This window comes from Pseudopodoces humilis, chromosome 8 (assembly GCF_049639895.1).
Source record: "Pseudopodoces humilis isolate 2021_Gansu_Grassland_sample_001 chromosome 8, ASM4963989v1, whole genome shotgun sequence".
Taxonomy (NCBI): Eukaryota; Metazoa; Chordata; class Aves; order Passeriformes; family Paridae; genus Pseudopodoces; species Pseudopodoces humilis.
Window position 1 is genome coordinate 27814687 of NC_142207.1, and position 27962 is coordinate 27842648.

At 37.4% G+C, this 27962-nt stretch overlaps 1 protein-coding gene across 7 annotated transcripts; it reads left to right on the plus strand.

Annotated features, from left to right (window-relative positions):
• Positions 1-25: 25 nt before the first annotated feature.
• Positions 26-27954, plus strand: BOLL (boule RNA binding protein). Of its 7 annotated transcripts, none has more exons than XM_088058927.1 (12): positions 26-75; positions 3575-3666; positions 8603-8746; positions 11657-11748; positions 13910-13964; positions 15345-15423; positions 17915-18081; positions 18593-18664; positions 19345-19392; positions 20394-20519; positions 21948-22022; positions 27222-27954. In XM_088058927.1, the coding sequence occupies exons 3-12, from the start codon at positions 8618-8620 to the stop codon at positions 27294-27296; spliced, it is 918 nt and encodes a 305-aa protein (XP_087915053.1). In that variant the 5' UTR covers positions 26-75; positions 3575-3666; positions 8603-8617; the 3' UTR covers positions 27297-27954. The 7 variants fall into 7 exon arrangements, with proteins under 7 accessions (XP_087915053.1, XP_087915050.1, XP_087915051.1 ...); XM_005519921.3 differs by lacking the exons at positions 26-75; positions 3575-3666 and adding exons at positions 6738-6874; positions 25326-25391 and having other exon boundaries at positions 8606-8746; XM_088058924.1 differs by lacking the exons at positions 26-75; positions 3575-3666 and adding an exon at positions 5931-6583.
• The last annotated feature ends 8 nt before the right edge of the window (positions 27955-27962 follow it).

Genomic DNA, 27962 nt, shown 5'->3' on the forward strand with positions numbered 1-27962 from the left:
CAAGAAGATTCACATCGTAAGTACACTCATCTTCAGAATTTTGGCCAAAGTGATTGAAGTTCAAGAAGTTAACAGGTAACTGAAAATGAGGTTTTTAATGGGCAGCCTGAGATAATTCCAGAATTCATGCTACAATCTAGGTAAAACAGAATTTATTCATTTGTTCAACCGGTGAAGCTTTCTCAAGTTGCCCATGTTTAGTTGCTAGTTGCTTAGTTTTTAGGGAGGGAAGGCATGTCATATACATTATAACAGCAATTGTTTTGAGGATTTAAAGGAGTCTTAAATATGAATTCTTATTCAAGTCTAATAATAATAATAATAATGACTCTTGTTTAAGGTAGGTGGTAATTCCACTTAATGAGAACATTTACCAATGTTTGTCTTTCACAGAGCTCTTTTTAACTCCTCTGATCATTGCTTTTAGTATTTCTTCAGCTGTGACACATACATAGAAATTTAATTGTAGTTGTTGCTAACTTTCAGGCTATGTGAACTTGTTAACTACTGTTAGAGTATGTTAGAGTTAACTACTGAAGAATATGATCCAATAGATGTATTTAATTTCCTCCATTCTTTGGTAATTACTTAGGAACAGGTTCAAGTGTACTGTGTTCCTTGCTAGCTCAATGGTTATATTCAGTGTTAGAAAGGTCCATGGCACCATGGCTCCCACACACTTACCTGCAATTTTTTGGGATCATTTGGCTTATAATGAACTGCACAGTTGCTGGGGAAGCAGCATTAGTTTTAAATGATACCTATTAGCCAGAAATTCTTACTGAGGATGGAAAGTATTCTAGTTCAAAAGCTACAAAGCTACTCTTACAGTCTCTAATCTGGCCACCTCAGAAGGATATTGCTACCAACATCAGCAGGAGTCAAATATTCGTGTCTACTTTGTAGTTAAAGAGTTTGGAAAAAATCTGGTTGGTACACCAAGAATGGAAGTTAGGCTATTCTTCTGCCTGTTAATCAGACATACAACCTTCCTCCTAACGTGCTCTCTGAAAGATTTTTGCATTGCTTAACTAGTTTTGGACCTAAATTAATAATGAGCCTCCTGGTCCACTGAGGTGCTATGCAGTAGCCTAACCACCAGGAGAAAAGAATTAATTTAAATTCTTTTTGAGGAGTCCTGACAAGGACATGAGGGAAAGTATCAAATAACCCAATAGGAGTAGGTCTATATGGGGAGAGTATTGGTGATGAGACCCGGAAATCCATTCCATTGGCACTTCTAGTGGAGGTACAGGTCCATTCCCATGGATAGAAAAGCTGCACATTGGAGAAGAGAACAATAGCTCATGGTTTCAACTGAGAGGCCAGTTTGCACTCAAAAACTACTCTGTGATGTGTACCAAGTAGGTAAGTTAGGATGATCAGGAGATTTGCTTCAAAACTGCCCCTTGATCCAAACAAAAATGCTAAACCAGATGCACCCAGAGCAAGTAAGTGTTAAAATTACATTGCTGTCTTTAGATCCCCTGTGCCTGACTGGCCTCACAAAGAAAGAGTGGAAAGAGCTATACCCACATTTGCCTCATTTCAAAGAAAGCTGGTTTCCTGGGAAAAAAAAAGGCAAGACAGTGTTTCCCAGCAATATTTCTGACAGCTTCTACACTGACTTACAGTGTTAGTATATGCAGAGAACAGATACCCTGTAAAGTTTTCCTTTTTAAACTGAAAATAAAATTATATGCAAGCTGGTCTAGTCCTTGATACCACTTCTAAGCACAGGGTTACATGAATTTGAAAACTACTAAAAACATTTATGTTTGGTTCTTTTTCTTGTGTGTAAATTTGGCCCTTCTTTCTCAATTCATTAGAAAAAATAACCTAAAAAAAAAAAAAAGCAATCTGATTATAAACACAATGTAATCCTCAAAATAACTTAAATTCCTCTGGTATTAATTGAACAGGATTTAAAGAAGATTAAAAATATTTTCCATCAGGGATGAAGTATATTTAATCTTTTATTGCAAAAGCTCATGTTCCTTAATGTCAGGTTAGAACAATGTGGAAAAAAGTGCCTAATGACTAATCTAAGTAAGCATATTTTCCTGAAATTTGCCACTGTGGGAGTATAACATGCATAAATTGGAAGAATTGTTAACCACTGTTTTTCTGTGTCTTCTCTGAGTGGGGTTATTATCATCTGTTGTTTAAAATCTATACCCTATCCTAACTCCCACTGTGCCTTACAGCAGGATTAGCAAATCTGAAGCATTCTGCAAACACAAGTCCAGGAGTGTTTTATTCCGAAATACAGAAATTTACAGACTAATCAATAATAAAATATGTTGAGCAAACTTAGAAAGTCGCCTGTTTACTTTGTGGTTTGGAATAATCCTGTAATTCTAACCAGTTACCCTCTTTTTATCTCATCTTACATGCTACAGTCAGACTTGGTAGCAAGATTTGGGAGATTCAGGTGTATAAACTCTTCAGGCTATGCAGATGTCAAAAGGCAGCAGACCTTTACTCATATATACTCCGCAAGTTCGATGTTCAAAGATGCCAAGAATGTTTTATGAGCATTTTATTATACTCAGTGAGCCATACTTGAACATTGCACTTTTCAAAGGTTTGTGATTTCAGGGAGGACAGGAAAAAAATCTAATGAAGAATGGAAGAGTGATGTCTCTTGTTTTGTAAATCCCAGGGTCCATAGTGTAGGCCAAAATTTACACTGGATTATTTCCTATGAGCCACTACAAATAAAACAAATTGAATTTAAATTACCTATTTGTCCAAATACTTAAACCCCCTTGATCTGAATGGAAAGCAAAAGGTAAAAAACATTTCAGAGCTCAGAGATGCTCTGAGACTGTATGCTACAAAGTGCAGGAAAAAGAGTGAATTGCAAATTGAGCAAAATAAAAGAGAAACAAAGCATAAAAATCCTGTAATCACTCACATAGGCAAGATAAGTAATTTCATAAAGCTGGATTCTAACTGAAACATTAATATGGAAAAACCTCTTCAAATTCAGTGTTAAGTAGGGAAAGATTAGCAATCCATTTTAAAAATCAATCCTTTGAGTTCTTGTTTTTCCTATGTATCTAATAATTGTTTTGAAATAAGGGGGACAGAGACAAGAGGAGGTGAGCAGGAGTGTTGTTAGGGCAACTGGAAACAAAGTAGGAGCTAGAGACAAAGGTTAGAGAGAACAGTGGAAACTGGAGTGAGAAGTCACAGCTCATAGAGAAGTACCCAACCCAAGAAAGGGAATGTTGTGGGAAAAGGGTCTGCAATATGGAAATGTCATATAAGAGAAATACACCCATTTGAATAAAGGGAAAACTTACCAGAAATTAGTCACTTCCTTCTGCATTTTTCACATAGCATTGACCATAACTCAACACTGAGGAACTTTTTAGGTGACCACCATCAGTGCTTCTAAGCATTGTTAACACCCTCAAGAGGTCTTCCCCAAGTCCTTGAATACCTAAGGGCTCTTAGGTTTTTCAGTTTGGGCTCAGAGTGTAGAGAATACATTCACAAGCTCATAAGAGAAATTAGTGTGTACATCTTTGTGAGATAGAGATTTTTGTTTTTTCTTTCAATACAGTTGTGTGTGCAACAGAGACGGAAGCCAATCTTCTAGTAACATCCTAAGAGACATTTTTATGAACTTCAGAGCAGGAAGTAATCTTTCATCAGGTACACTTTCTGACAAGGATATATCAATGCATATATTTCTATGAAAGGATATGAACAGGCTGGTGGGAAAACTAGCATTCTTTTCCACAGATAAAAATAATAGAAGAAAAAAAGGTAGCATGTCTTTTCAAGGTCAGTGAATCAGTGAAATAGCAATTTGTTTTAAGGCCCATGTATTACTCATAAAATCATACTTGTCTTTTTCTGCCTGGAGAATTCTTTTCCTCCTCCCAATTCATTTTTTCTCCCTATTTTTCTCTCTTGGTTTTTCTTCAGTTTATTTTTCCTCACTTAACCTCTGACTTTATCTGATGCTAAAAAAGGACAAAAGGCAAAAGCCTACAGGAACCAGCATGGTCAGAATCTTGTCTTTTACTGACATTTTACTGTCCAGCACTGCCTTTTAATTCGTGGGAGAGAGCAGCATTTCATGCTGTATATATTGCTGACATGTGGAATCAGGAAAAACAGTCACACTCCTGACTTCCTTTGAGAGTGGCTCCCTCAGCCAGGAAACAATTCCCTTAATGAAGCAGACATGTAATACCAGGGCAGCCCAGCAGCCTTTGTTGTATTCAAATCTTGTATGCATGGCAGTATTTTTTACCTCTACTCATAACCTTGGTACATTTATAGGTGTGTTGAATTTTCAGGTTTTAAATCATCACAGTAAAAAATAGCTAAATCATTCTTATTTATTGGGAAAGTCCCATTTTTGTCACAGCAATCTTATTTTAAATGTAAATGTCCCAGATTTAGGTTTCATAGGAAGGAGGAGGTATAATGTAGAAGGTACAACAATTAAAACTATATAAAATAGACTTTCATGTCTCTGAGAGTTTGTTTACTCTTTCAGCTGTTCTCACTTTAAATTCACCAAATCAAGATATGAAGCACATGAAAGGCTTGGGCTATTCTGCCTTTCACATCATTAAAATGTAGTGCTGTTCTCAGGATAAGCTTTGTTGCTGTCTGATAAATATTCATAAAAGTCAGTGAATGCAATTCAGCAGAGTTCTGTAATCTCACAAAATAAATACTTCGGAAAAATCCTATCAGCTCTGCTAAAATTGCCTGTACTTTTATACAGTTTCCTCAGGTAAAAAACCCAAAAACCAATAGTAAGAGTTAAGCATTATATTGTCACATATTACAGGCACAGAATTACTAGAGACTTTTCTAGGATTTGGTTTTTTATTCTCTGTGATAAGAGTAACGTTGCAGAAGCTGATAGGTGTTGAAGTAACGGCAAAAAATTAAGGAGCAGTCTAGGGTCCCACAAGGACTGCAGCTCTGTGCTGTGCCTCAAGGGAAAGTTAGATGAGGTGAAGCGCTGTTTGGTTAGGTGGGATGGGTATAATTTGCATAAAGCAAAATACAAATATTTGAATTCAACTAAAATATAATGTAGACATTGTCAACATACTCTTCCTTGAAGTCTTTATTTTAAAGCACCAAAAAAACGCAAACCATGAGAGTAATGATAGCACTGATCCTGACTATTGAGCTGCAGTGACTTAGACTGTACATGTTTGATCACTTTGAAAAACAGTTTTCCCACTGGCATGGTTCTCTCAGCACACACTTGCTGCATACCAGCTCCTGCTGTCATCAGTCAAGGATTTTTGTCAGACTGTACCTTCATGCCTGCATTGATTATGAGTTTGGCATTTGAATCACTCTTTTTTCTAGACCTGTTTAATACCAGAGATATTCTAAGGGCAAAATGCTTTTGCAGACAGGATGAAATTATGGAACAAGAGAGCAGGTCGTAGTGTTGTTCAGTAAACGACCACAGAAGTACACTTGACACAAGCATTACTATTGGTGCTTCTCCTCCAGTTCAGTAAGGGCGGGAAAAAGAATATTTTGAGTTGGAGTATTTTGGGGAGAATACATCAAGGTATTCTTTTCTAGCTCTCTCCAGCAGACCCCAAATTTTATCTCTAAACTCATCTAGGACCCACTGCTGTTCTCAAGCTAGTCTGCCTACTCAAGGGTCTTTTGGCAATCTTAGGAAGAGTCTTTGAGTTGAAAGAAGGACTTTTACTTCACATTGATAGCTGTTAAGTCTGAACTATGTTTTGACCCACATCAAGTATAGCCTGGTGCCACAGGTAAATGACTCCCTGGGCATTTTCGTATTTCTCCCACAGAAGCCAGATGAAATGCGTGACCCTGTTTTCCTCCCTGTTTCACGCCCTAGTTGGGAAGATAAAAACCCAGCTGGGATTTGCCTCCTGCCTCCCCAGGTGATGGGGAAATTGCTGGAGGGAGGTTCCTGGGCTGACTCAGAGCTTCAAAGCACGGTTCCGAAGGGTGGTACCAGCACGCTCCTCAGAGCTACTACACTGGGGAGCCAGCCAGGACCACCCGCTATTGTTGCGCGGAGGCTGCTGGTGTCACGGTACCCGCGGTACCCCGGGGGAGCGCAAAGCAGCCGGGGCCGCCCGACACCCGCTGGGTCTTCGGCACAAGGGGCCGGGGCTCCGGGCACTGCAGCGGCCGCGAGCTGCCCGCTCCGGGAGGCGCGGGTGGACCGGCGGCCCCAGGGCCTTGAGGCGAGGACGCGCCGGGTCAGAAGCGCTCCCGGCCGCCCCGCCGCAGCGATTTAGTGAAAGTACTCAGGGGCTGCGGGGAGAGAGATTTCCAAAAGGGGTGATTTCTCCGGGGAAGGCGGGCTGAGCTGTGTGGGGGAAAGGAACGCAGCGGGCCGCTGGGGTCGAGGGAGGGCCGCGCCGTCGCACTGACCCGTGCGTTCAGCCCCGCCGCCAGGTTGAGGCTCCCCCGCCCGTTGCAGGCCCCTCCCAGCTGGCGCGCGTCAGCTGGGCGCGAGGCGGAGCTGAGGAGCGAGACGCGTGCCGGGAACGTGCCGGGAACGAGGCGGCTGCGAGGACCGATGGGTCCCGAGGGCGCGGTGAGGAGCCCGGTGGGGCCGCGGGGCCGGGCAGCCACCCCGGAGGGCGGCAGGGCGGGCGGGCAGCGGGGCCGTCCCGCCGGGGCGCCCCGGCTCGCGCCCGCCCGCGCGGGGCCGCCATTTTGTCTGTGGCGGCCTCAGGCTGTGGAGAAGCCGCTGGCGGCCCCGGGTGTGCGGGACACGGTGCCGGGGCAACGGGGCCTGGCTCGGACCTTACAGCACACGGACTGTGGAAAGTAGAGGTGTTTAGGGAGCTAAATGCGCTTAATCACCAGGCGATCGTGGAGTCAGGTTGTCTGACCGTGGCTGTGTTCAGTGTAAAAATGAAAATAGCGATTCTCTAATGAGCAGTTGCCAGATGCACTAAGTAACCCGTTAAAATATTGATGAATTTATATGTCCATAATTTTTAGGGAAATTGATAGAAAGTAAGTTTGCAAAACAGTAGAAATAAATATTTAGGCAAATGATGTGCAGATGGCACATATTTGGGTTTTTAAATACTGTTTTCTTATTGCCACAGTGATGATAAAGAGGTGGTTATCATGGTACAGATTTTAACATGTAACACTTAAAACTCACTGGGATTTACTGTATTTAGTGTTGTGAGTTCATAAGTGGTGTGTTTAATTCCTTATTTCTTCCACTGGGGCTTTTGCATTTGTGGCTTTTTTAAATATATTGCCTCTTAAAGTGTTTACGGAGAAAATGCAATTTGGGCTCTTTGAGATAAGGACTACATTTTGGCTGTGCTGTCACCTGTTAATTGTTACAGTTGAATCCAGAAGTCTTCTTACTGAATACAATTGTCAGATGATTGTAAAGTTGGAGTGTTGTCTTCTGTGTGAGAGATGCAGAATGTAACTGGTTTTGTCCCTCAGGAGTTTTTTGCTGCAAAAATGAGTTCTCTTGGGGGCTGTAGTGACTGTGTTGGTTCCTTGCTTACTAGAGGTAGGGTTTGTTCAGGTCATTACTCTAGGGTAGTACTCCCAGTAGGAGAGATGTGTACTAGGTTCTCTTAAACAGTTAACAGCCTCTTCTGCCCCAAGTGTGTGTGTTTTAGTACATTTGGAAAGGACTTGTATCTTCTCTAAAAATTGTGTGAACTAAGCTGGATTTATTGTCTTTAAGATATCCATAATAATAGCATTAACCCATTACTAGAATTAGTAGCAGTAACTCTTAGATAGCTCAAGAAGTATCAGATAATCCTATTGGAGAAGTTAGTGACAATGCTATGTGGCTGCTTTCCAGCTATTATCTTCACAGTTAGGGTTGACTTTGTAAGACACTATTATTTTGTTTTGAAAAGAGTTTGCAATAAAATAGTTTCATGGTTCACAAGTGTAAGCATGCTGGAAGTTAGAAAAGGCAGGCTTCACCAAATAGTGGTTTCCATGATATCCCATTGTGTTCTTTTACTGTTGCAAGAACAATCTGGTTGGTCTTCTGCAGAGGGAATTTCTGTTCAGACTGCAGTGTGCCATGTTTGTAGGCCAAGAGGGTGTTGAATTAAAATACCAGTCTTAAATACCTGTTCTCATGGTGTATGGAACATGTTGATTCATGTGGTGGAATTATAGGTGCTTGACACTTGGAAAATGAACCAGAGACTGTTGCAGAGAATAGAGTTGTGTAGATGTGCGAGCACAGCTTGAGTTTAAAACATCCATTCTATATAGGTTTAAAATAAGGTCTAGTAGATAGAAGATACTTTGTGTAATAGGATTCATAACATGAAATTTATGCAGCTGGGTTCTTTGCAGTTGAACCAAGATTGGTGTCCAGTTTGGAAGAGTGTTTAACATTGGACTTCAGACCATGGTGTATTCACCAAGTTACTGAATTAAGATCAAGCTTGTGTTTAGACAGTGAGCTACATTCTGAATAAAAAATACATGGTTAATGTTCAGTATCTGCTGTGCCTTCCAAAAAATTCTGTATGCATTGTCTGTTGAGAATTGTTTCATTTACTGACAAATAATGTGTAAGATTTTGAAAATGTTTTCTTTCAATCAGCAGGCCACTGATCAGATGCAAACAGAATCTTTACCTTCATGTCCCAACACTGTGTCACCGGTGAGGTTAAATAATCTGATCGGTTCTCCAAGGTTTGGAACAGTTACTCCAAATCGTGTCTTTGTTGGAGGAATTGATTTTAAGGTATTCTTCCCTCTTTTTGATGCTAAATTATAGTTTGTAGCCATATAGAAATCAACAGAGGAAAAAAGAAAGACACAATCATGTGTATTTGTTTAGTTGGTAAATCCACTTCAATAGCCAAACCTACAGAAGAGAATAATGCTTTAAGCCTTGATTTGCATAACTGTCCTACAAAGTTGGCTCTACACCTAGCTGCTAGAAGCTTTAGACACACCTTTTATTTAGAGTTTTCTTTTTTCAAAGAAGATAGTTTTTGCCATCAGCAAAGCTGATGGCAGAAAAGCATGTGGAAGGTTTTGTTTATGTATACCATTTAGTGTAATTTAATAAACTGTCACAATGTTTCATATGGCCGGTGGAGCAACCCTCAGTGGCTTTTGTTCCTCTAACACTTCTGGTTCACACAAAGGTGTGTGTATTCCTTGCCATAGTAATTTTCTTAAAGGCAAGTTTGTTTTTAAAAGAAGTATGTAAGCTTCTCTGGGTATTTTACAGTATGGATCTTAATTCATAGAATGCTTGTGCCTTTGTGTATTCCCTAAAATCTTTAAATAGCAGTGAACATTTGGCCACTCTCACCTTGTTCAGTTGATTTTAACGTTTGTGACAAGGTTAAGGTTTTTTCTCTCTTCCCTCTTTAGATAATGAATTAAGCCATTGACTTTTGCAAAACGTGCTTGGTCTGCTTAGCTGTTGCTTTCTTCCCACCAAGAGTATCTTTCCTGCCTTAATCCTCCTAGTCTGAGACCTTGTGAGTAGTGACTCATTTGAAGAGGAGCAAGAATTGTCAGTTCACGCAGACTGTTTTGCATAACAAATGCAAGAAATTCCAGAATCTTCTAGTTTATTTGGCTGAGATAATTCAAATAGAGGTGTTCATGTTTTAAGATGTACAAGACCTTCAGTACATTTGGACTTTAATATTAAAGTGGCACAGTAGATTTTTGCACCAACAGTAAGCAAATTACTGAAGCTGTATAAAAACCTCTCTTGCTCTCTTCTGCCTTCTCTGCAGTTTCAAAAGTTAAAATACTTTTCTGTCTAACATCAATATTTTTATTAATTATCATACTTGCCATTCATTTTAAAGGGTCTCTTGACTTGGTTCAGTTGCTGATACTTCAAAATTTATTATTAAATTGTATTTTCAACAGTGGTTTAAGCATGTTTGTAATCATAAAGAGGATGAAATTTTTTGTGGAGGGGAGAGGAAATAGAAGGGATGAAAACTATAGCCATTTTAGTTGCTCTTCCATTTGGTATTGTTCTTTATATGAAATACAACCTTAAATTTCTGATCTAATCCTTATTGGGTTTATGTGTCAGTCTTGAATTGGTTTCTATTGGCAATCTCATGGCAAAAAGTATGGGGTTTTTTGGGGTACTTTTTTTAAGCCAAAGGTCTCATTTAAGTCACTTGGGGTGATGCAAAAGCTATTGACATTATTCTTCTGAAAAAGGGAGACAATTAACAAAAATTTACTTGCTTTCTAACAAGCTCTTTTAAGATTTTGCCATTTTGTCTATCACCATGGCAGTGATTCCTGTTTGTGAGAGGAAACGCCTCTCTCAAATTTAGAGAAGCAATTCAGTAGGGGAAATTACAGTTGGGAACATTTTCATCTTGGTCTGAAGAGCTCTTTCTTTAGTGGTGCAGGCCATGTGTCATTGGCATAGGCTAATGATAAGCCTTTACCTTCCTTAAAAGAGTCTGACAAGTGCCTTTGTCTTATCATAAGCAGGAAAAGGCAGGTCCTGAATGTGTTTCTCATAAGTTTCTAAATACCATGTTTGCACAGATGCTTGCAGATTTCACTGTGATCTTAGAACAGCATTGCACTGCTTAGAACAGAATGCACTGCTCTGCACATAAACCTTTTTCTTTCCCAATTCATAGACTCGTGTAGCAAGCCCTTATGTCCTTGGGTAATACTTAGAGCACCAATCAATTTCAGACTTGGATGAGGTACATGAACCTTTCATGTGCTGGAGAGGATTCCCTAAATTGTATACAAATAATCAAAGTCATTCACTTAGAAGTAAAACAGTACTTGATATACTTTAAATTAAGGAAAAGTATAGATGAATGATGCATGCACATATAACCATGCTTCTCACAGTGTTAGGTGTAGCATTAACTAAGGGCTACATAGAACAAAACTTAAAATTCAAACGAGGTGCTTACAGCATCATGTGTGATATATACTTACATTGTAAAAAAAGATTGTTAGAAGACAGAGGAGTGTTCACAAAGCTTAGGTGAGCCTTTATATTAGCAAGTTATTTTATTCCCTGCATGCTTGGAAGGGGGCAGATCCTTACAAGTTGGCTTAGACCATTCTAATTTCTCCATTGAAATAACATTTTCTTACTTACAGTGGGGAGTTCCTATAGTGCACCTGTACCTATTTGCAGACTCATATGTTAATACCACTTCAGAAAGAAGGATCCCAGTATATGCAATGGATTTGACCACTAAATCTCTGCGGTTTAGGGTTTGTTTTTTTTTGTTTATGCGACCTGTGTATATCTGTATGCTCTGCTATATTGCAGTTGAAAGTATGGTGGTGATTTTTCATACTGTAAACCGCTCTAGCATGTAATTAACAGGAATTAAAATTCAGATCTAGTACACCTGCTTCAGTGATCTTAACTGTAAAAGGATAGTTGTTACATAAATCTGCTAATGAGAAGTTTCTAGAATTATTGCTTAATAATTAATGAGTTAAATGGGCCCTGAGGCTCATACTTGCTCATTCTTCTGTCTTGATATGCAGGGTTATAATTTGTAGCAAACTTCATCCAAAGTATGTCCATTAGTAGTCCTGTGGTAAACATTGAGCTAATTAATTGAATAACCATGCAAACCAACTTTTCCTTTTTTTTTCCCCTCTTGATTTACTATACTAGACTAATGAAAATGACCTGAAGAAGTTTTTTGCTCAGTATGGCAGTGTGACAGAAGTGAAGATAATAAATGACAGAGCTGGAGTATCAAAGGGGTTGGTATAGTAGAAGAAGTGTATTGTGAAAATTGAAAACAACAGAAAGCTAACCATAATAAATTAGATTGATTTTTATAGCTCATAATATTTTATTATTGATGTTTTATTATTCTGTGTATGCAAAAATCTGTTCTTGTCCTTTAATATCTTTATATAAATGTCTCCAATTTGCATAACTAAAACTTTATTAGTCATATTGTTATAAGATGAAGCTGTGTGCAGCTAGGACAAAATCAATAGTTTCCATTTCTTCAGGTTTTCGTAGTGACTATTACTTAAGTAGATTATCCTATCAAGTTTATTTAGTTATTAAATATATTTATTCCTATTACTGAAAGCCAGTGTGGAAAGGAGCCTAAAGTTGAGGAAGAGCTGAGATACACCTGATTGTGCTGGAGTAAATAGCAGTAACAGATTTTTGTGTGAAGATTTTTGGAACAGCAGCATAGGGGACAAGTCTGATACTAAATCACGATTACATAAAATGGAGACTGGAAGTCACCAGTAGCAGAAATAACAACAAACATGGAGAAAGATTAAGATTGCATAGTAAAATTGTTGCTGTAACCCAAAGGATGGTGCTGTAAATAAGGTACCGAATTCCACTGCCAGAGAAGAGGGGAGAGAGGGCTGAAGCAAGAAGGAATGTGCATGAGAGTTCACCTCTAAAGTTCTCTCCTGAGCAGTAAGGACAGTTTTAATGCTGTCAGAGCTTAACATGTGCCAGCAAGTTATGTGCTGAGCTGCAGCTCTTAGCACAGAGAGTGCCCTTGCATGACATCAGAGACTTGGTCCCAGATCTGTCACCAAGCCTCTTGCTCTTTTAGTAAATTCAAAGAAATATCTGAGAACTGCAGTGTGTGTGCGTCCCTATAACCCATAATAATTATGCAGTTGTGATTGCCAGCATACATCTCACAGCATATATGTTGGATAATAATTACTTTCCATGCTGTTAGGATTTCTGTTGAACTCCAAGCAGGCTTCATTGCTTCTACTTCAGGAATGATTTTAAAAACTTACAAGTTTGTGATTACATCTATTAGTTTATTGTCCAATCTACAAAATGAAAAGTCTGTGTAGGTGAAGTCCCAAGCAGGAAAATACTTTGTCGTCTTTGAACTTGGAAATGTTTCCAGGTTTGTTTAGAGAAGACAATACAAGAAAAGCCCATTAATTTGAAAGTACAGCTGGTCAGATTTACTGAACCTCTGTATTTAAATTAGTATACAAATGCTCACAAAGAATGATAACCTTTTATTGCAAAATCTGATCTGCTGGCAGGAGGGGCAGAGGCTCGTACATTCTGTAATCTGACCCTGAGAAATGAAACATGACCCTAACAAATCACGTGTACAGAAATACACATTTCACATTTCAAAGATTTCAGTAATACTTGAAATTTAGGAACTCAGGTTTAATGGAGTGGGGAAGAAGGTTCTTGGGTTTTCTTATGTATGTGTTGTATACATTCAGATAATTCCTTTGAACTGGCAGTGCCGCCAAGATTGCTCTGGGAATGAATTGAGGGGATTTGGAAAAGCAAGAGTTCTGACTGGAAAGCCTGTTTGATTTATTACAGCAGTTAGAAGAGGTACGGTAAAAGACACAATGTGTCACAAAGTATGAAAATTGCTTCATCCTTGATCTCCGCAGAACTCTTTTTAATGCTAATCCCGTTAAGAATTATGAGAGAATTCACAAATAATGGCTGCATCACTGTTTTTTCTGAGAACTCAGTTTAAAATAGTGGATTGTGCTTGTGGCAGTGTGGAGCATTTACAGTTGTTGCTGAAGTAGGTGGGGGCTGTAGTATGAATTACAGTGTAATATTAACTTTAAAAAAAAATCCCAAGTGTTTCATCTTTGGTCACCACAAGTGAAAGGTTTAAATCAAAATCTTTGTTTAATAGCAATGAAGGAATTTAAGACATAGGCTGAGTAGCAAGATCACCATGGTCATTCATGGTGGTATATTGCCACATAATTGAATGTAATAAGGAAGATGCTAGGAGTACAGTTGTTAATTCAATCTTTAGGGGTTTTTTTTTACCCATTAATTTACCTTGTAATGTTACTTGTACTGTACATAAAGTAATTATGTGCTGTGTTTGTAATTACAAACTCTAGAGGCTTAGCTTCTGTCATTTCTGTTTAGGTATGGCTTTGTTACATTTGAAACCCAAGAAGAGGCACAGAAGATTTTACAAGATGTAAGTGATAGTCCCCATTGTGTTTGTCTCTTTAATGAATTTGTTCATTTTGTACTAGGCCTGAGTAATCTTGTCCTGTGTTTGCCAAATTGCATTTGAAGTTCAGTTTGGTCTGATAGTTAATAAAATGGTTTAAAGAGATCTAAGGTAAGATTTATACGGAGATACTCTGGAGCTAAGGAAGGGAGTTCTAGTTCATAGTGCTGTTTTTTACTTTGACGTTGGTCATTATTTTCTTAGTCTACAGTACATGTAGAGTTAGGAAAAATTTATCCTTCACATTCCACTGCTGTCAAGATTTTTGTGTGAAAATTAGTAAGGTGACTGCTATCATTTATTGTCATCTTTGTTTGTCAGACCTGATTTAATGCTTTTTAGAAACAATTGGGTTCCCTTGAAGCCTGGAGTGATGAAGCTCAAGTCATTTCATTTTTGCTTCTCTTAGCTATGTTACTGTCTTGACACTCCTTGTAGAGCCTCCTTTGAGACATGGTCAGCTCTTCAGTTCATTTGGTTTTGTTTAATTTGTGCTGTTGTATTTTGGTTGGGATGTATTGGAGACATCTGTCAGTCAGGAGTTAGTCATTCGTGTGAGGGTATGAAGGTGCAGGGAAAAAAAAACAAGTAAATAGCATCTGAGACTTGGCAAATTGCCTTCTCACAATTAGAATGCTGGTTAAAATGTTGGAAATTCCAGACCTTTGAAGTAAGTGGAGCTAAAAAATACACAAGCAGCAACTTCATGAGTCAGCTGGCTCTCTTGCCCTGCTTTTTAAAAATCACTTTATTTCTCTGGGCTAAACACCAATATTGAGTACCATTTTGTAAATGATACCATTTTGTACCATTTTCCCCCTTCTGTAACTGAAAGGCTGCTCCATGTGAAGTCTTACTGAACTCTTACTTTGCCTGCTCTAAGTTCTTTAATTTGGATGTCCTACAATTCTATCACCTTTCTCATCTTTGCACATTTCTACTATCTCATATTCATCTGAAGCTCATATAGTATCTAGGTCTTTCTCCATCTTAAGCTGTTTCTAGGCTTCAATTTATATATGAAATTAATGGGGTTTTGTTTTATACTCTTGAATTTTTTTGTGTGAAACTCTGATCTTCCTCTGATTTTTTTTTTTTAAATTTTTTTTTTTTGGTCCTATTTTGAGTAATGTCTCCAGAACTTCCTTTTATTTTGTCTACTGACTATGTGTTAGTATTAAAAACAGACCTTGAGGACTTTCATCAGGTTCCAGACACATATCAGAGGGTCTGGTTTCAGCGTACCTGCTCTCAGTGCTAGTGTATCTAAGCTACTAAGTTATTTTTCACTTCTCAGACATGTAGATCAGTGTAGAAAATAATGTCTTCTTTCTTCAATTCTAGGCTAAAAAACTCAACTATAAGGATAAGAAATTGAATATTGGACCAGCAATAAGAAAGCAAGTGCGAAGTCCTAATGCTCGTATGTATTTTTACTTGCACTTGTGTATTGTCAATATCGATAAAAGTTTTTAACCAAGATGTACCTGGTCTGCACTAATGGTGTGTGTGGCATGTGCTCAGAATGGTTTGCAGTGGAAGTAAATGCATGTGAGTGGAAGTGTTGAAATAAATAGATTTATGGTCTCTTGGTTCTTTTATCTCTCAATATATTGTTTCTTTTACTTTATTAGAGATAGTTAACTATCTAGGAACAAACTGAATGGAAATGCAAGTTGTCTGGCAGAACCTTAAATCTAATTTAGTGTGTCCTCACAGGTTCTACAGGATAAAGCAGGCTTTGCTGGTTAGTTGCATTGTTATTCATTGATTTATTTCTGTAACTAAAATCTGGATTGTTGTGTCTTGCTTTCTTTGGTAGAAACCATAAGGAATGGGTGGTTGCAGTCCCCACTCTCTTCTTGACCTGTTTGTTCTAAGATATTGAATGGATACTATGAAAATATAGGCTATAAATCACCAACTTTTAAGATGAGATCTGTCAGTTGTCTTCACTAAGGGCTGCATGTCAGAGGTGTAAAACAGATTTCAAGTGCAGCAGACAATGAAGTGTACTTCAGGACTTTGCTGCATTATTTGTCATATGGTACCTTTTGGAAGAGTTAAGAAAAACCCATCCTTTTGCTCATCTTCGTTCTGAGGCCGGAATACAGAAGAATGTTGGTTTAGTTCTGAAGCTTTCTTTAGTTTGTCATGCTCTGTTAGAAGTAGTTCATGTGTACAATAATGCTGTTGGTGCAGACACACTTGATGCAGGACAGGTTTGCCTCTTCCCGTCTGTGTGCCTGCCTAAGTATGCCCTTTTCCCTTGTGTGTAAATATATGGGTTATTATTTGCCATGGGGAATTGGAATACTTGTTCTAACTGTGTGGTTTCTTCGCTCTACAAATTATTCAGTACGATCTTTGCTCAGGCATCATCAAGAGATTGCATGCCATTTTCTTGCTGTGCCTCATTTTACTTTCCATCTTTGACTTACACTTTCTTAGTTAGGTTGTCTGACTTGTGGGGCTTCCTTCCTCTGACTCTTATAATGTGTATATTGATAGAAAAGGGGCACATCCCTGTGTTTTAATTGAGACATGAGGCAACAGAGGGGTAAACCAAATATCTTGAAAAAACAACTTTTTGAAGAAAGCTGCTTCATTCTTTTGAGATCTTTATTTGTGGACCTGTTCAACTACTGGTTGTCTCTCATGCCTGGGATAGAGCTGTGATACAAGATCATACTGGCATTCAGACACATCCTAGGGCCTGGTTTCAGTGTCTCTGCTCTCATGCTCAGTGTACCTCAGTCACCAGGAAGCTCAGTCACCTCCTTCAGCTCATCTCATCAATCATCATCAGGGTTCATCAAGCCAGAACACCTGGACTTACAGTGTCACTGTAGAGCTGTGGCTCCGTTATATTTCGCAGAATTAAAGAGCTGGACAATATACTGCTGTCCTCTATGGCCCACACATATAGTGCTTGTCTTTCGTACTGTAAAGCAAAATGATTTTTAGCTCTTCTGTCATCATAGGATCATTTGTGATAAGAGCTTTGAATGTAACTGGGAGAGACACTTGGTTTGACTTTCCTCAGCATCAAAATGTATTTTTTCGTCTGTGAATTTTCTGCATTTGATGGAAAGGATTTAGTTTTTCTTTGCCAGAGATTAATTCAACACTGGCAGAAAGTTTTTGCAATGTACCTGGTAGCTAGTGGATAGGATTGTTGGCCATGGGATCGTGTTGATCTCATCTGAGGTACCAGTAAGTGCTATTCTAGATTTCTTACTGGATCTAAGACAGCCTTTAGTTTCCTAAACTATGCTTAGCAGCATCCCAGCAAACATCTTAGCCTGTCTATGCGTAATACTTCAGCTATGTTGTTTCCAGATGTCTTCCTTTTCTAGGAATTAGTCAAACTCTTACTATCAATGAAAGCTCTTGAATGTCTGTGAAACCCTTTTTGATGTTCCACTGAGCACTCTGGTGATCTCTGCAGTGTTCTCTCTGTTCATAAAATGGCACTTCTTGATGGCTTTTGTCTTTGCAAGGCAAGATGAAAAACTAAAACTTACTTGGTGATATTGTTTATATTGTGTTCTTCCTGATTTTTTCTCTACTATGTTACTATTTTGTTACTACTATTCAGCTTCAGTTACAGAATTAATTTTCCCTTTTTTTTTTCTCTCCAGATATCTCCTCATATTATGTATTGTGTTTAATTATTTATATGGATGTCATCTTCTGCAGCCTTTCCCTTCTAGCTCTGGAGACATCCTGTAGCCATTTGCTTTCATCATTGTGTTTGAGAGGGAATTGAGATGGCATTAGACACGCTGCTCCATGTTCTTTCCTTTGAATGTTTTCTTTCTGTGAAGATCAAAAATTATCTTGTCTTTTTTTCATGGTGTACACATCTAAGAAAAGTTACTTGTAAATAACTTTTAAAATATATATTCCAGGTTCTGCTGTGACACCACAAACTGGTACAATGTATGCAACTACTGCTGTATCACCAGAAGCTGGTACAATGTACTTGACCACTTCCAGTGGATATCCATATGTTTACCACAATGGAGTGGCTTATTTTCATACATCTGAGGTTTCTCCTGTTCAGCAGCCATGGCCAGTAAGGAATTTATTTTGCTATTTATGCTTTTCTATGGAGCAGGATAACTGCAGTGTTTTCAAGTCCCTTCTGCTTCAGTTTCTTCAGCTATGCTAGATGTTTAGATGGCTTCCTTATACTGGGCTGGTTTTGTGTTGTTTTGTTTGTTTGTTTTTAAGTAACACTTCATTTTATTTTGCTTCTACAGAGGACTTTTCCTTTGGTATGACTTGTTGAACAGGATAGTTCATATTCAGTCTGGGCCTTCCCCCAGGAATAACTTTTACTATATCGAGGTAGTGATGGCCTAGTGCTTTCTAGAAGGGTGTAAGTGAATATGCCAGGGATTTTTGTTTGACGTAAGCCATTAGAGACACTGGATTTGAAGCACGTTAAGTGTACATCAAAGTTTAGTGAATCATTTTCAAAAGGGAGGGGGTGGTTCAGCATTATAACTCCAGAGCTGTGTGTAATAGGAGTGATGGTTTACAAAATCACTGCATTAAGATTTGTAACTTCTTTTCTTTTGAAGTCTCGATCTGTTTCCAGTTCACCTGTGATGGTTGCTCCACCTGTTTATCAGTCTCCTACATACCACTATCAGGTATTTGTTTGAAAATTGATTTTCAGACCATGAGTAATCCTCCAGCCATGCAGTACTATTTGCAGCACTGTCCCAGGTCTGTTTATTCTTGGGAAATAAAAAGACAGTTCATAATAATAGTGTGAAACATTTTAACTTCATTGAAGACTTACTCACTAGAATACAGTTTATTTTGCCTATGTAACTACATGAAAGTTTAATAAATTACACTTTTCTGTTGCAGGACAACTGGCTTATCAGCTAAGCCAAACTCCTGCTCAGAGTAGGGCTGGTTAGATCAGGTTTCATGGGTACTTGTCTCCATTTGAGTTTTAAGTAGCTCTAATGATGAAGATTCCACACGTTTCTGGAGAGCCTCTTCCTTTACTTGACTCTTCTCATTGTAAAAGACTTTTCCCTTAAAGCTACAGCATTTTTTAGTGGTCAGGCTTGGGTTCATTGATTCTTGTGCTCTGATCATGTCTGTTGAGAATCTGACTTAAGTATTTTTGAAGTTTATGAAATGGTCAAGTTGGAGCCTGAGTGGAAATAGACAAAACCACGTTCCTGAATAATTTGGGGCTTAATGAAAGTCGTGTTTCCTCTTTTTAGTTGAGAATTAATTACAGATTTGAGAATAATAGTGTTCTATGTGTATTTGTTCTTCACCACATTAGTGACATCGTCTTATTCAATTTTAGGCACCAACGCAGTGTCTTTCAAGTCAGTGGCAGTGGTCTGTTCCACAGGTAAATACAGTTCATATTTGCAGCATTTTACCATTATTTTTCACCTAGTTCATAGTTTGGTTGGAATTAGTATTAATTGCTGTATTTTAGCAATGTATTTACAACATTTACTGCTATAATGGAAGGCATAAAATAGCATCTGTTGAAACATTAAATATAAATCTGATGTAAGGAAAACATCTTCCCCTCCCCTTCCCTTTAGCAAAACATTTTGTATCAAATTACCTAACAAATTCTTCATAAGCAAGTTAAAACTGCCACATTTTGCCTGATTAAAGAAATGGGTTTTAACTTACCAATTAACTGATAGTAACTGATATTTCATAGGAGTAGAGAGTTAGCAGAAACATGTGGACGCACACAGGGTGAAATTTAACCCAGGCCCCTGAAGTAGAAAAAGATACTGTTAACTTATTCATTCTCGGGGGACAGATTATCTGTTTTGTAAAAGAGCAGCTTAATATGGAAATCTAGACACTTGAGGAGCTCAATGTTTGAACCTGTAAGGAGGACCAAGTCCCTTAAGCTTGAGCTGTTACACTGCAGCCTCGTTACTTCAATAGCAGCCAGCCTTGTCCAGTTATAGTCTGTTCCACTCTAATAGATCAATCCACTGCTTTGAGATCAGGGTGCTGAATTACAGAGGTACTCTAAATATTTTAAAACAAAAAACTTGTTTTGCTAGTGTAACAGTGTAACAAGGGAAAATTTAACTGTAGTATGTTTCTGTAATCTTAAGTCTGAATTTTATGAGTTTTAGGATTTTGCAGTGCTCTCTAAAATGTAATAAAATCTAAAAACCACATAAAATTGAAGGACTTTTTTATTCTACTACCTGACCTTTCTATTTCCCTCTCAGTTTCTTTAGGTTATTAAAGATTAATTTAACACTTTATTTTAAAGCTTTATCTTTCATTTATATGCAGCGAAGAAGACTGTAAAATAAGCTCTTTATCCCGCTTAAATCATAAAATTTATTAGAATAATGTGGTTTATTTCAGTCTCCTACCTCTTCACCTCCACTCCTGTATCTGCAACCATCTGAAGTCTTCTATCAGCCAATAGGAATTAACCAGGAGGGTGGATGTATATCTCCACCTCTCCTAATGGAAGCTGCAGTTCCTGAGGTATTTTTAAAAATGTGAAAAAGTGTACTGAAAATTTAAATGCTTACTTGTGATTGGAAAATACAATCTTTTATTTTAAGCACTGGATGTTAGAGCAGTTAGGTCAACTGCTCCGGTAGTTATGTTGATGTTAAATAATTTCAGGTGTCCTCAAGTTAGAATTTCTCTTCCTGTCTAGGAGAATGCTTTGATTCTGAAATATTTTTGAGAGTCAGAAATGTATTTCAGACAGCAATATAAGGACTTGTCAATTGGTCTTGTTTGCAAGTAATGTTTAAGTAAAATGCAGTCCATTCTTTGGAATTTGGGTTTAATATCCCTGAACCACAATAGTTTATTGAAATAATTCTTCCATGAGTAGAAGCTTGTTTCTAAATATTCTGATGATCTGAGGTAATTAAGAGTGCTTTATTGTACTTAAAAATCAATTAATCATCAGAAATGTTACTGATACAGAGTCAAAAAACTGTAAGCAAAAAATACTTCATCATTCAACTGGTCTCTTCATAATCGGTTATTAAAGATGATAGTAAATAGCTACAGAAAAACTGAATTACACACATTTTCAATTTGGTATTAATTGGTACTTCTCAAATAGTCATTCCTCATGAATAGGCCAAAATAGATGCTCAAGTAGGACATCTAATACTAGTAAAACTGGTATTTCAGACATCTGAAGGGGAGAATTCTGACATGCTGAAGTAATTCAATTTCCCTGCAAAGATACTGAATGATACAAGGCTTGGGTTATGGGGGTTTTTCTTCCTTTTTCAAAGTGCATAAATCTTGGTATTTACTTTGTAGTCATAATCTTATTAACAGTACTATTTTACCTTTACTATTTCATGGTTTTGATATAAAGCTGTACAGAGATGTGAAATCTATGAGCACTAAGAAAATAGATGAAATTATTTAAGAAATATTTGGATATTATGTGCTCTCAGTTTACAGATAGGAAATTCATTCATGTTAAGGGAAGCAGTATGTCAAATTTCAGAAGAATGGTGTAAAATTCCAAGAATAATCTGTATTACTTGTATGTAAATATTTTATAAGCCTGCTACTGCTGGGAATTAAATTTTCAATGTACTAATCTACACATTTAAACACTGTTCCCATTAGAGCTGAGTGAAATGGATTTGTAATAGAGAAGCTGCTACTTCTGTCAAGTTTTAAATCAGTGATTTAAATCAGTAAAATCAGTGATTTTAATCAGTAAAACTGATTTAAGCTAAATTAAGTTTACTTAACTTTATCAGTCGGTGGGGAAAACATAGATTTAAATATTGAAATAATGTTTTTAAAAAAGTCAGTAATTCAGATAAACATCAAAAATTTTTTACAGATTCTAAATTCATATGAAAGGGTTAAAAACATTGTGAAACAAGCTTTTGTGCTAATAATTTGTGGGGTTTTTTTTAATACCAGCTGTATTCTGATCATGGAGTTCAAGCACTACATCACCAGCCCTATGTCCAGAGTCACATAGCCATGCCTGCAGCTGTGAGTATCAAACTAAGATAGTTATAGCAAACATGGCAGTATTGCTGTCTCCTTTCTTGAAGCAGTGGCACTAAGACAAGAGTGAATGGATGAAAAAGTCTTTAATTAATGAATTGGGAAATAAGGAAGTGGGAAATGTTGGGAGAGAAACAGATTTTTCTTATCTTGAAATTTTGTTACAGAACCACAAAGATGTTATTTTGGAACTATTGGGGGAAACTAAGAAGTGAAAACATGACTAGTTAAGAGTGAGCTACAAAGTAAACCACAAATAAGAACCACTTGGGGAGAAAATGGTGAACCTCATTCAGATCTTTGAAGTGGTGGTTACAAGTCTTTGTTTCTTTCTCTGGGTCTTTACATTACATTCATTATTTCGGCTTTAATATAAAGCACCTCATGTTGTGGAGACGTGAGATTTTGAAACACAGAGAATGAAAAACTGTCCCAGTCAGTCACCTCTGGGTATTGTCCTGTGTGGTTCTGATTTAGGAAGGCCATATGAATATTATTCTGTGTCACCTGATGCAAGTTGTTGGATTTTTTTTGGCTCCCAGTTTAAAGTACTCTTGCCTAAATTAATGAGGCTGTTCATACCATACATGAAATAATGTCAAGACTGATTTCCCTAATGACAGAGATCTGAAGTTGTCAGTAATTACACTTGATATTACAGCATTTACTCTTCTGTGAAAGGTGCTACTCAGCTGCAAGTGGAAGACTAAACATAAGTGAATAAAAGCCATGTTATAAGCTCTCTTATCCACACATTTTAAATTTATTTTAATTTTCTTAGTATTTTTCCAGACTATTGTAAAACAGCATGAACTAGTTCTTTCCAGCAGAGGGAGGTGTAACCCAAGTGTTTTCTTGGCATGAAGTGCCCTGTATTTCTTGTTCATCCTTTCCTGTTTTCTCAGAAGCCTTGTTATCTAGAATTGAAACCCTGCTCTGTTCAGGTCTCAACTAGATTCACAGATACTGAAACCTTTCCAAAGGCTTACTGAATTCTGATAATTTTATTTGTTACAGCTTGATGCTGAATGCTCTTTGGGTTTTATTTATTTAGTTAGCTTCATTTACTATTAATTAGTAGTTCTAAAATATAGCTCTCCCTTTTAAATTTTCACACTACCTTTTCACACACCGAATTGGAGTTTGAATGTTTCCCAGGTAATGGATATGATCAGCTTGTATTGTGTCTGTCAGTGTGGCTGAGCTCTCATCAATGATTGAAAAAGGCAAATGTTGTCAGCACTCTGCTATGTGTTAGGCAAATGGCTGTGGTATTAGCACCTGCTCCCCAGCTGCACAAGGCGACTGCCTGGTGACTGTAGTCTTCTTAAAATACCCCAACAAATATATCTGCTGCTTGAAAACTGCCAAGTAGTGGCCACGTAAGAGAAAGCAGGTGCCTGAAGTAATGACTATACCTTGGAGGAAATCTACTAATTGCCTCCACTGCACTGTGTATTCCCAGTGCAATTCCTGGGCTTTGTCCGAGGAGCTGTAAGTCAGGTGGTGAGAGTAGGATGCTACAGCTGGTATCCAGATCTCTTTGATAGTCAAAGACTTCTTACAGATTTCAAACGCAGCTCACAGCACATCATTCTCTCTGTTCTACCATCAGTAGAACCACTATTAGCTATTGAGTTAGATCAACAAAATGCTATTTTTTAGTACAAAGTTTTTAATAGTGCTAAATGAAAATTAAAAGACAACATTCTCCAACTTCCAACTGTAAATTATTTTGAGATCCAAATTTGGTATTTAAGATCAAGTTTGAATCAAAAATGCTAATCCTCTCCCTGTGATCATGTGTTTGCTAATGAGGTTGAATATATTTACTTTAAGCTTAATTCTTTTGGCAATTAATAGAATGTCCTCTGTGAGCATGTGGAAGTGACTTCAGCTATTTACATTTATACAAATGGATAAGTTGAACATTCGTTCTCAAAGGCCGCCAGGTGACACATTTTTTTTTTTAGGAAGTGAGAAGATTTCTCATCTCTACTGTATGTTTCAGATCCTATATAATCTCCTAATATGGAGATTAGTGTTTGGATGCTTCCAAAGGGATATGTTAAATAGTGTCTGGTAGTAAAAGTTACCTGGGCTATAGTAACAGTGGAAACTTGAGAGAGGATTGGAATTTTATTTCAGGACCAGGACAAATATCTGTGAATTAAATTTTGGTTTTGCTAAGTAGTTATCTTAAGTTCTGAGGCATTGGCCTGGTAAATGTTTGCTGTTTATTTTATGTGTATATGAGGGAGACCCCTGAGGACCGAGGACCTATGCACACAATTGCAGTCTACAGAGAGTGAGCAAGGTGTAAAAGGTTCTGGCACGTAGACAGAGTGGGTGGGTCAAGGTTGTTTTACTTCATGCTTTTAGCTTTTTTTTTTTCCTTATTATCTACCTTTTTGAGCTGCAGTGTCCCCTTTGGGGGATAGGCATGGCTCTACTCTGTCACAGTTACTGTTTTTCCCATAGTTTGTGTCAAGCAGTGTTTTTGGGTGGCATCAACAGTACCAGACAATAAAGTGTCATTTGTCCTGTAGTGCCTGGATGTTTGCATTCAGATCATAATGATGCATTACTTTGGGTTGTGAGTATTCTGTAAATTTAACTGAACATAGCACACTGTCTTTCTCTGCAGTTAAGAGTAATCAGGAAAGATTTATGTTCAGTGTGCATAGTATGTATAAATAGGTGTTTGTAAATGTTTGTGTAGATACACATGCAAGTAGATTGACGTAAATTGTCTTTTATGAGAGTTCTGGTGTAATCATTTGGGGAAAAGTTTAGTTATTTTGTACTTGTACAGCATGTTATTGTCTGATATTCCATCTAAAACAACAAAAAATATTGCTGCATATTTTCTTTATAGGTAAGTGAAATTGAAAGAGACTAAGCCTTTTGTTTATAGATATGTTAGTCTAAGAAACATGAATCTAAACTTCTGGTTATATGATTGACAAGAGACTTACCACCAGCTGCAGCTAGGTCTGTTGCCTCTAAAATGGCTGTTTGAAAACTCCACTTGCTAATTTAGTATTAACGTGGGAAGGTACAGGGGGGTGCATGCGTTTTCTCATTGTTACATTCTGTGTTCTCTTTACAAACTTCTCTCTTTTCTGTTAGTTTGCTGTTATTTCAGTTCAGTGGGTTTTGTTCTTTTGATTTATCTTTACTTGATGATCCTATGGAATGTTCACTGTTAAAGCATTTGGGCCACTATAGTCCAGCTTTACTGATTAAATTTTTTTTATTTTTTATTTTTTTTGTGTGTGCGTCCAGTCCTTCCTGTGTGGCTGAGATCCATCATCAACATAACAGCTAGCAGCTGCCAGTTGTGGAATTTGGGTCAGTTGTTACATTGCAATGCTTGCTATTTATGAATTAGTGAATAATGAAACATGCTCAGATCTAACACAGTCTGCAGAATCACTTACCTGCTTCCTGCAGTTTGACACTTACTAATAATGCTCTTCATAAAACAAACTATATAATCAGTGTCGTTCATTCCTGGGATGGTAATGTATATGTAAGCTCCATCATCATTTTAGTTTAACTACCTGAATTTTATGTAGGTTTGGATTGTTTTCCTTCAACAAGAATGAAATTTTCAATACTTCCAATGTATGATTTTTTGTTTGTTTGTTTGTTTCTGAAAACTCTTTTAATTCCCTTTTGACAACTTCTTTGCTTTTTTTTCCCTATTTTGTGCAATTTACAGTAGCTTGTGTTTATAGGGCTATACTCTGGCAGGTGCTCAAGCATGCTTTTACTGTGAAAATGCTGCCTCTTATTGTTGCTTACATTTTTTAAAAAACTAAGATTTTGATGAAAAGAGCCACCTAGGGAAGAATATGTGTTTTCAATGTCTTAAAATTAGAGTCAATTTCTTACTTGATAGCCTTCAAACAGCTCACTGATTTTAGCAGGGCCTTGCTGTATGTTAAGATGTGACTTCTCATCTGCATATGTGCCTGTATGATTTATCCCCAGCTGTGGCTTTTAAACAAACATTAGAAGTCTACCAGTGTAAAACTGGGGATAATTTTCTCAGTAGACAAAGAAGAATGTGTTTGTATCCTATCTATACTAATAGAAGTTAATCAAAAGAAAAAGAGAAATATATTGGGGTTGAAATCCTGTAAAGCTGATATGAAAACTAAAGAGCATGGAACCTTGGAAGTTTTGAAAAGCAGTGTAAAACATGATGGGGAGTTAGTAGATGATGGAAAGAGACTGATATCTTGAGATTATAGTGGGTTGGATATCCTGTATATACTGCAGCTGGTTGTATTAGGAAACTATCAGAGGCAGAAGGAGGGCAAAAAGTTTACATTTAATGAAATAAAAAAGAAGTTAGTGCTGAAAAGGCCTGGGGTAAGAAATAAGGTTAGAAAAAAAGGACAGTTTGAGTCTATCATAGTTAAGTAAAGAGTAAAAGAGATGGCCAATGCACGTTTGGGATGTAGAGCAGCTGAAATAGGGGGACTGTAAGAGAATTTGATCTTTGGAAGAAGAAACAGAATAGTACAAATATTCTAAAATTTGTTTGTGCTATTACCTAAAATGGTAGCTGTGTTTTCTGCATCTTGCCATCAGCATAATTTGTCAGCAGCTAGTGGCATCCACTGACAAATTATGTAAGCACAGTCCATTGACTCTCAGTTTAAAAATAAAACAACTTTCAGTTGTTTAGTTCAGGTTTTATGTATCAGCTACTAAAAATTTAATGTAAACATTCTTGTAAGTACCCATAGTAAAGCACTGCTCTAATCTACATTACAGAGAATGCTAAAGTAAAAAAAAAAGCAGTTTTTCACTGTACACTTCATAAAAAGAAATTTTCCCCAGCCAATTATAAAGAGGATGCAATTGCTTTAATAACTTGACATACCTTCATAAGACTATATGATCAATGAACAAAATTTGGTTATTTTCTTTAGTAAAAGAATTCTGAACTCATTCTAAGATTCCATGCTTGTAAATAAAGGAAGGTATTTCCTGCCACTGTGGGCTTCATGACCTAGGTGCATAATGAAAATCTGTTTTTCCTTCTTGAACCAAGTCTGTCCAGCTTATGCAATAGTGGACTGTAACTATTCATTGAAGCATTATTAATGCAGTAATGGGACAACTTTGGAATGGAAGAAACAACACAGCATTTTTCCCTCTCTTTAGGAATTGAGGTCGCATTCTGTGAGAAGAAATGTTCTGCATCATTCATCTGTGAGTCTGAAACCTCAGTATGCATGAAGTCGTCAATTTCATCCTAGAAAAGATTACAGAATGGAAGATAAAATTTTACACTACCTTCTACAGATGCTGTAAAACACTGGGTTTTTAGCTGTGCATTTTGCTAAAATACCTTTCACAGGGGAGGGTATGTTCTTCCTAACTTCTGACATTTCCCTATAGGTTCCCAGTTAAAATACCACCACTTTTTGTCAAGCAATAACATGGAATTTTATAGTTTGGTCAGGTAAAACCACGTGAAATAATAATTTTATCCCTGGATTTCTTTTCTTGATAGAAATCCTGTTACAGGACAAAAAGGTGATTTCTGAAACATAGCCTGCTGTGTGTATTCCAGTTACTAACCCAGACTGAAAGCCAGCATACTTCTACTAAAGAGATAATGTCACCTTTAACTTCTGGGCTACATAAACTTTAAAGATATGTTAGTTACAAAGTTGAAGCCATTTTGCCACATACAGCATTTTTGTACTGTGGATAAAATCTGGTTATTTAAATGTATGTGAAATTCATTTCCATTCCAAAACAATTTGTCTAGCTTAATTCTTCTTGCTGTCAGTATTCTCTGCTTTTATAAGGTGTTGTACTTGTGTGTCATTTTAGTGTTTGCAGTTATAACTTTTTAAAATAAAATTTGGACCCCTAGTTTAATAATGAATTGTTCTC

Excerpts from the sequence above, each read along its gene's own strand:
- BOLL (XM_088058923.1), top strand. The coding sequence starts at position 6,842 with ATGCGCTTAATCACCAGGCGATCGTGGAGTCAG. Across the intron at positions 13,965-15,344 it reads CACAGAAGATTTTACAAGAT|GCTAAAAAACTCAACTATAA; the intron begins GTAAGTGATAGT and ends CTTCAATTCTAG. Across the intron at positions 15,424-17,914 it reads AGTGCGAAGTCCTAATGCTC|GTTCTGCTGTGACACCACAA; the intron begins GTATGTATTTTT and ends TATATATTCCAG.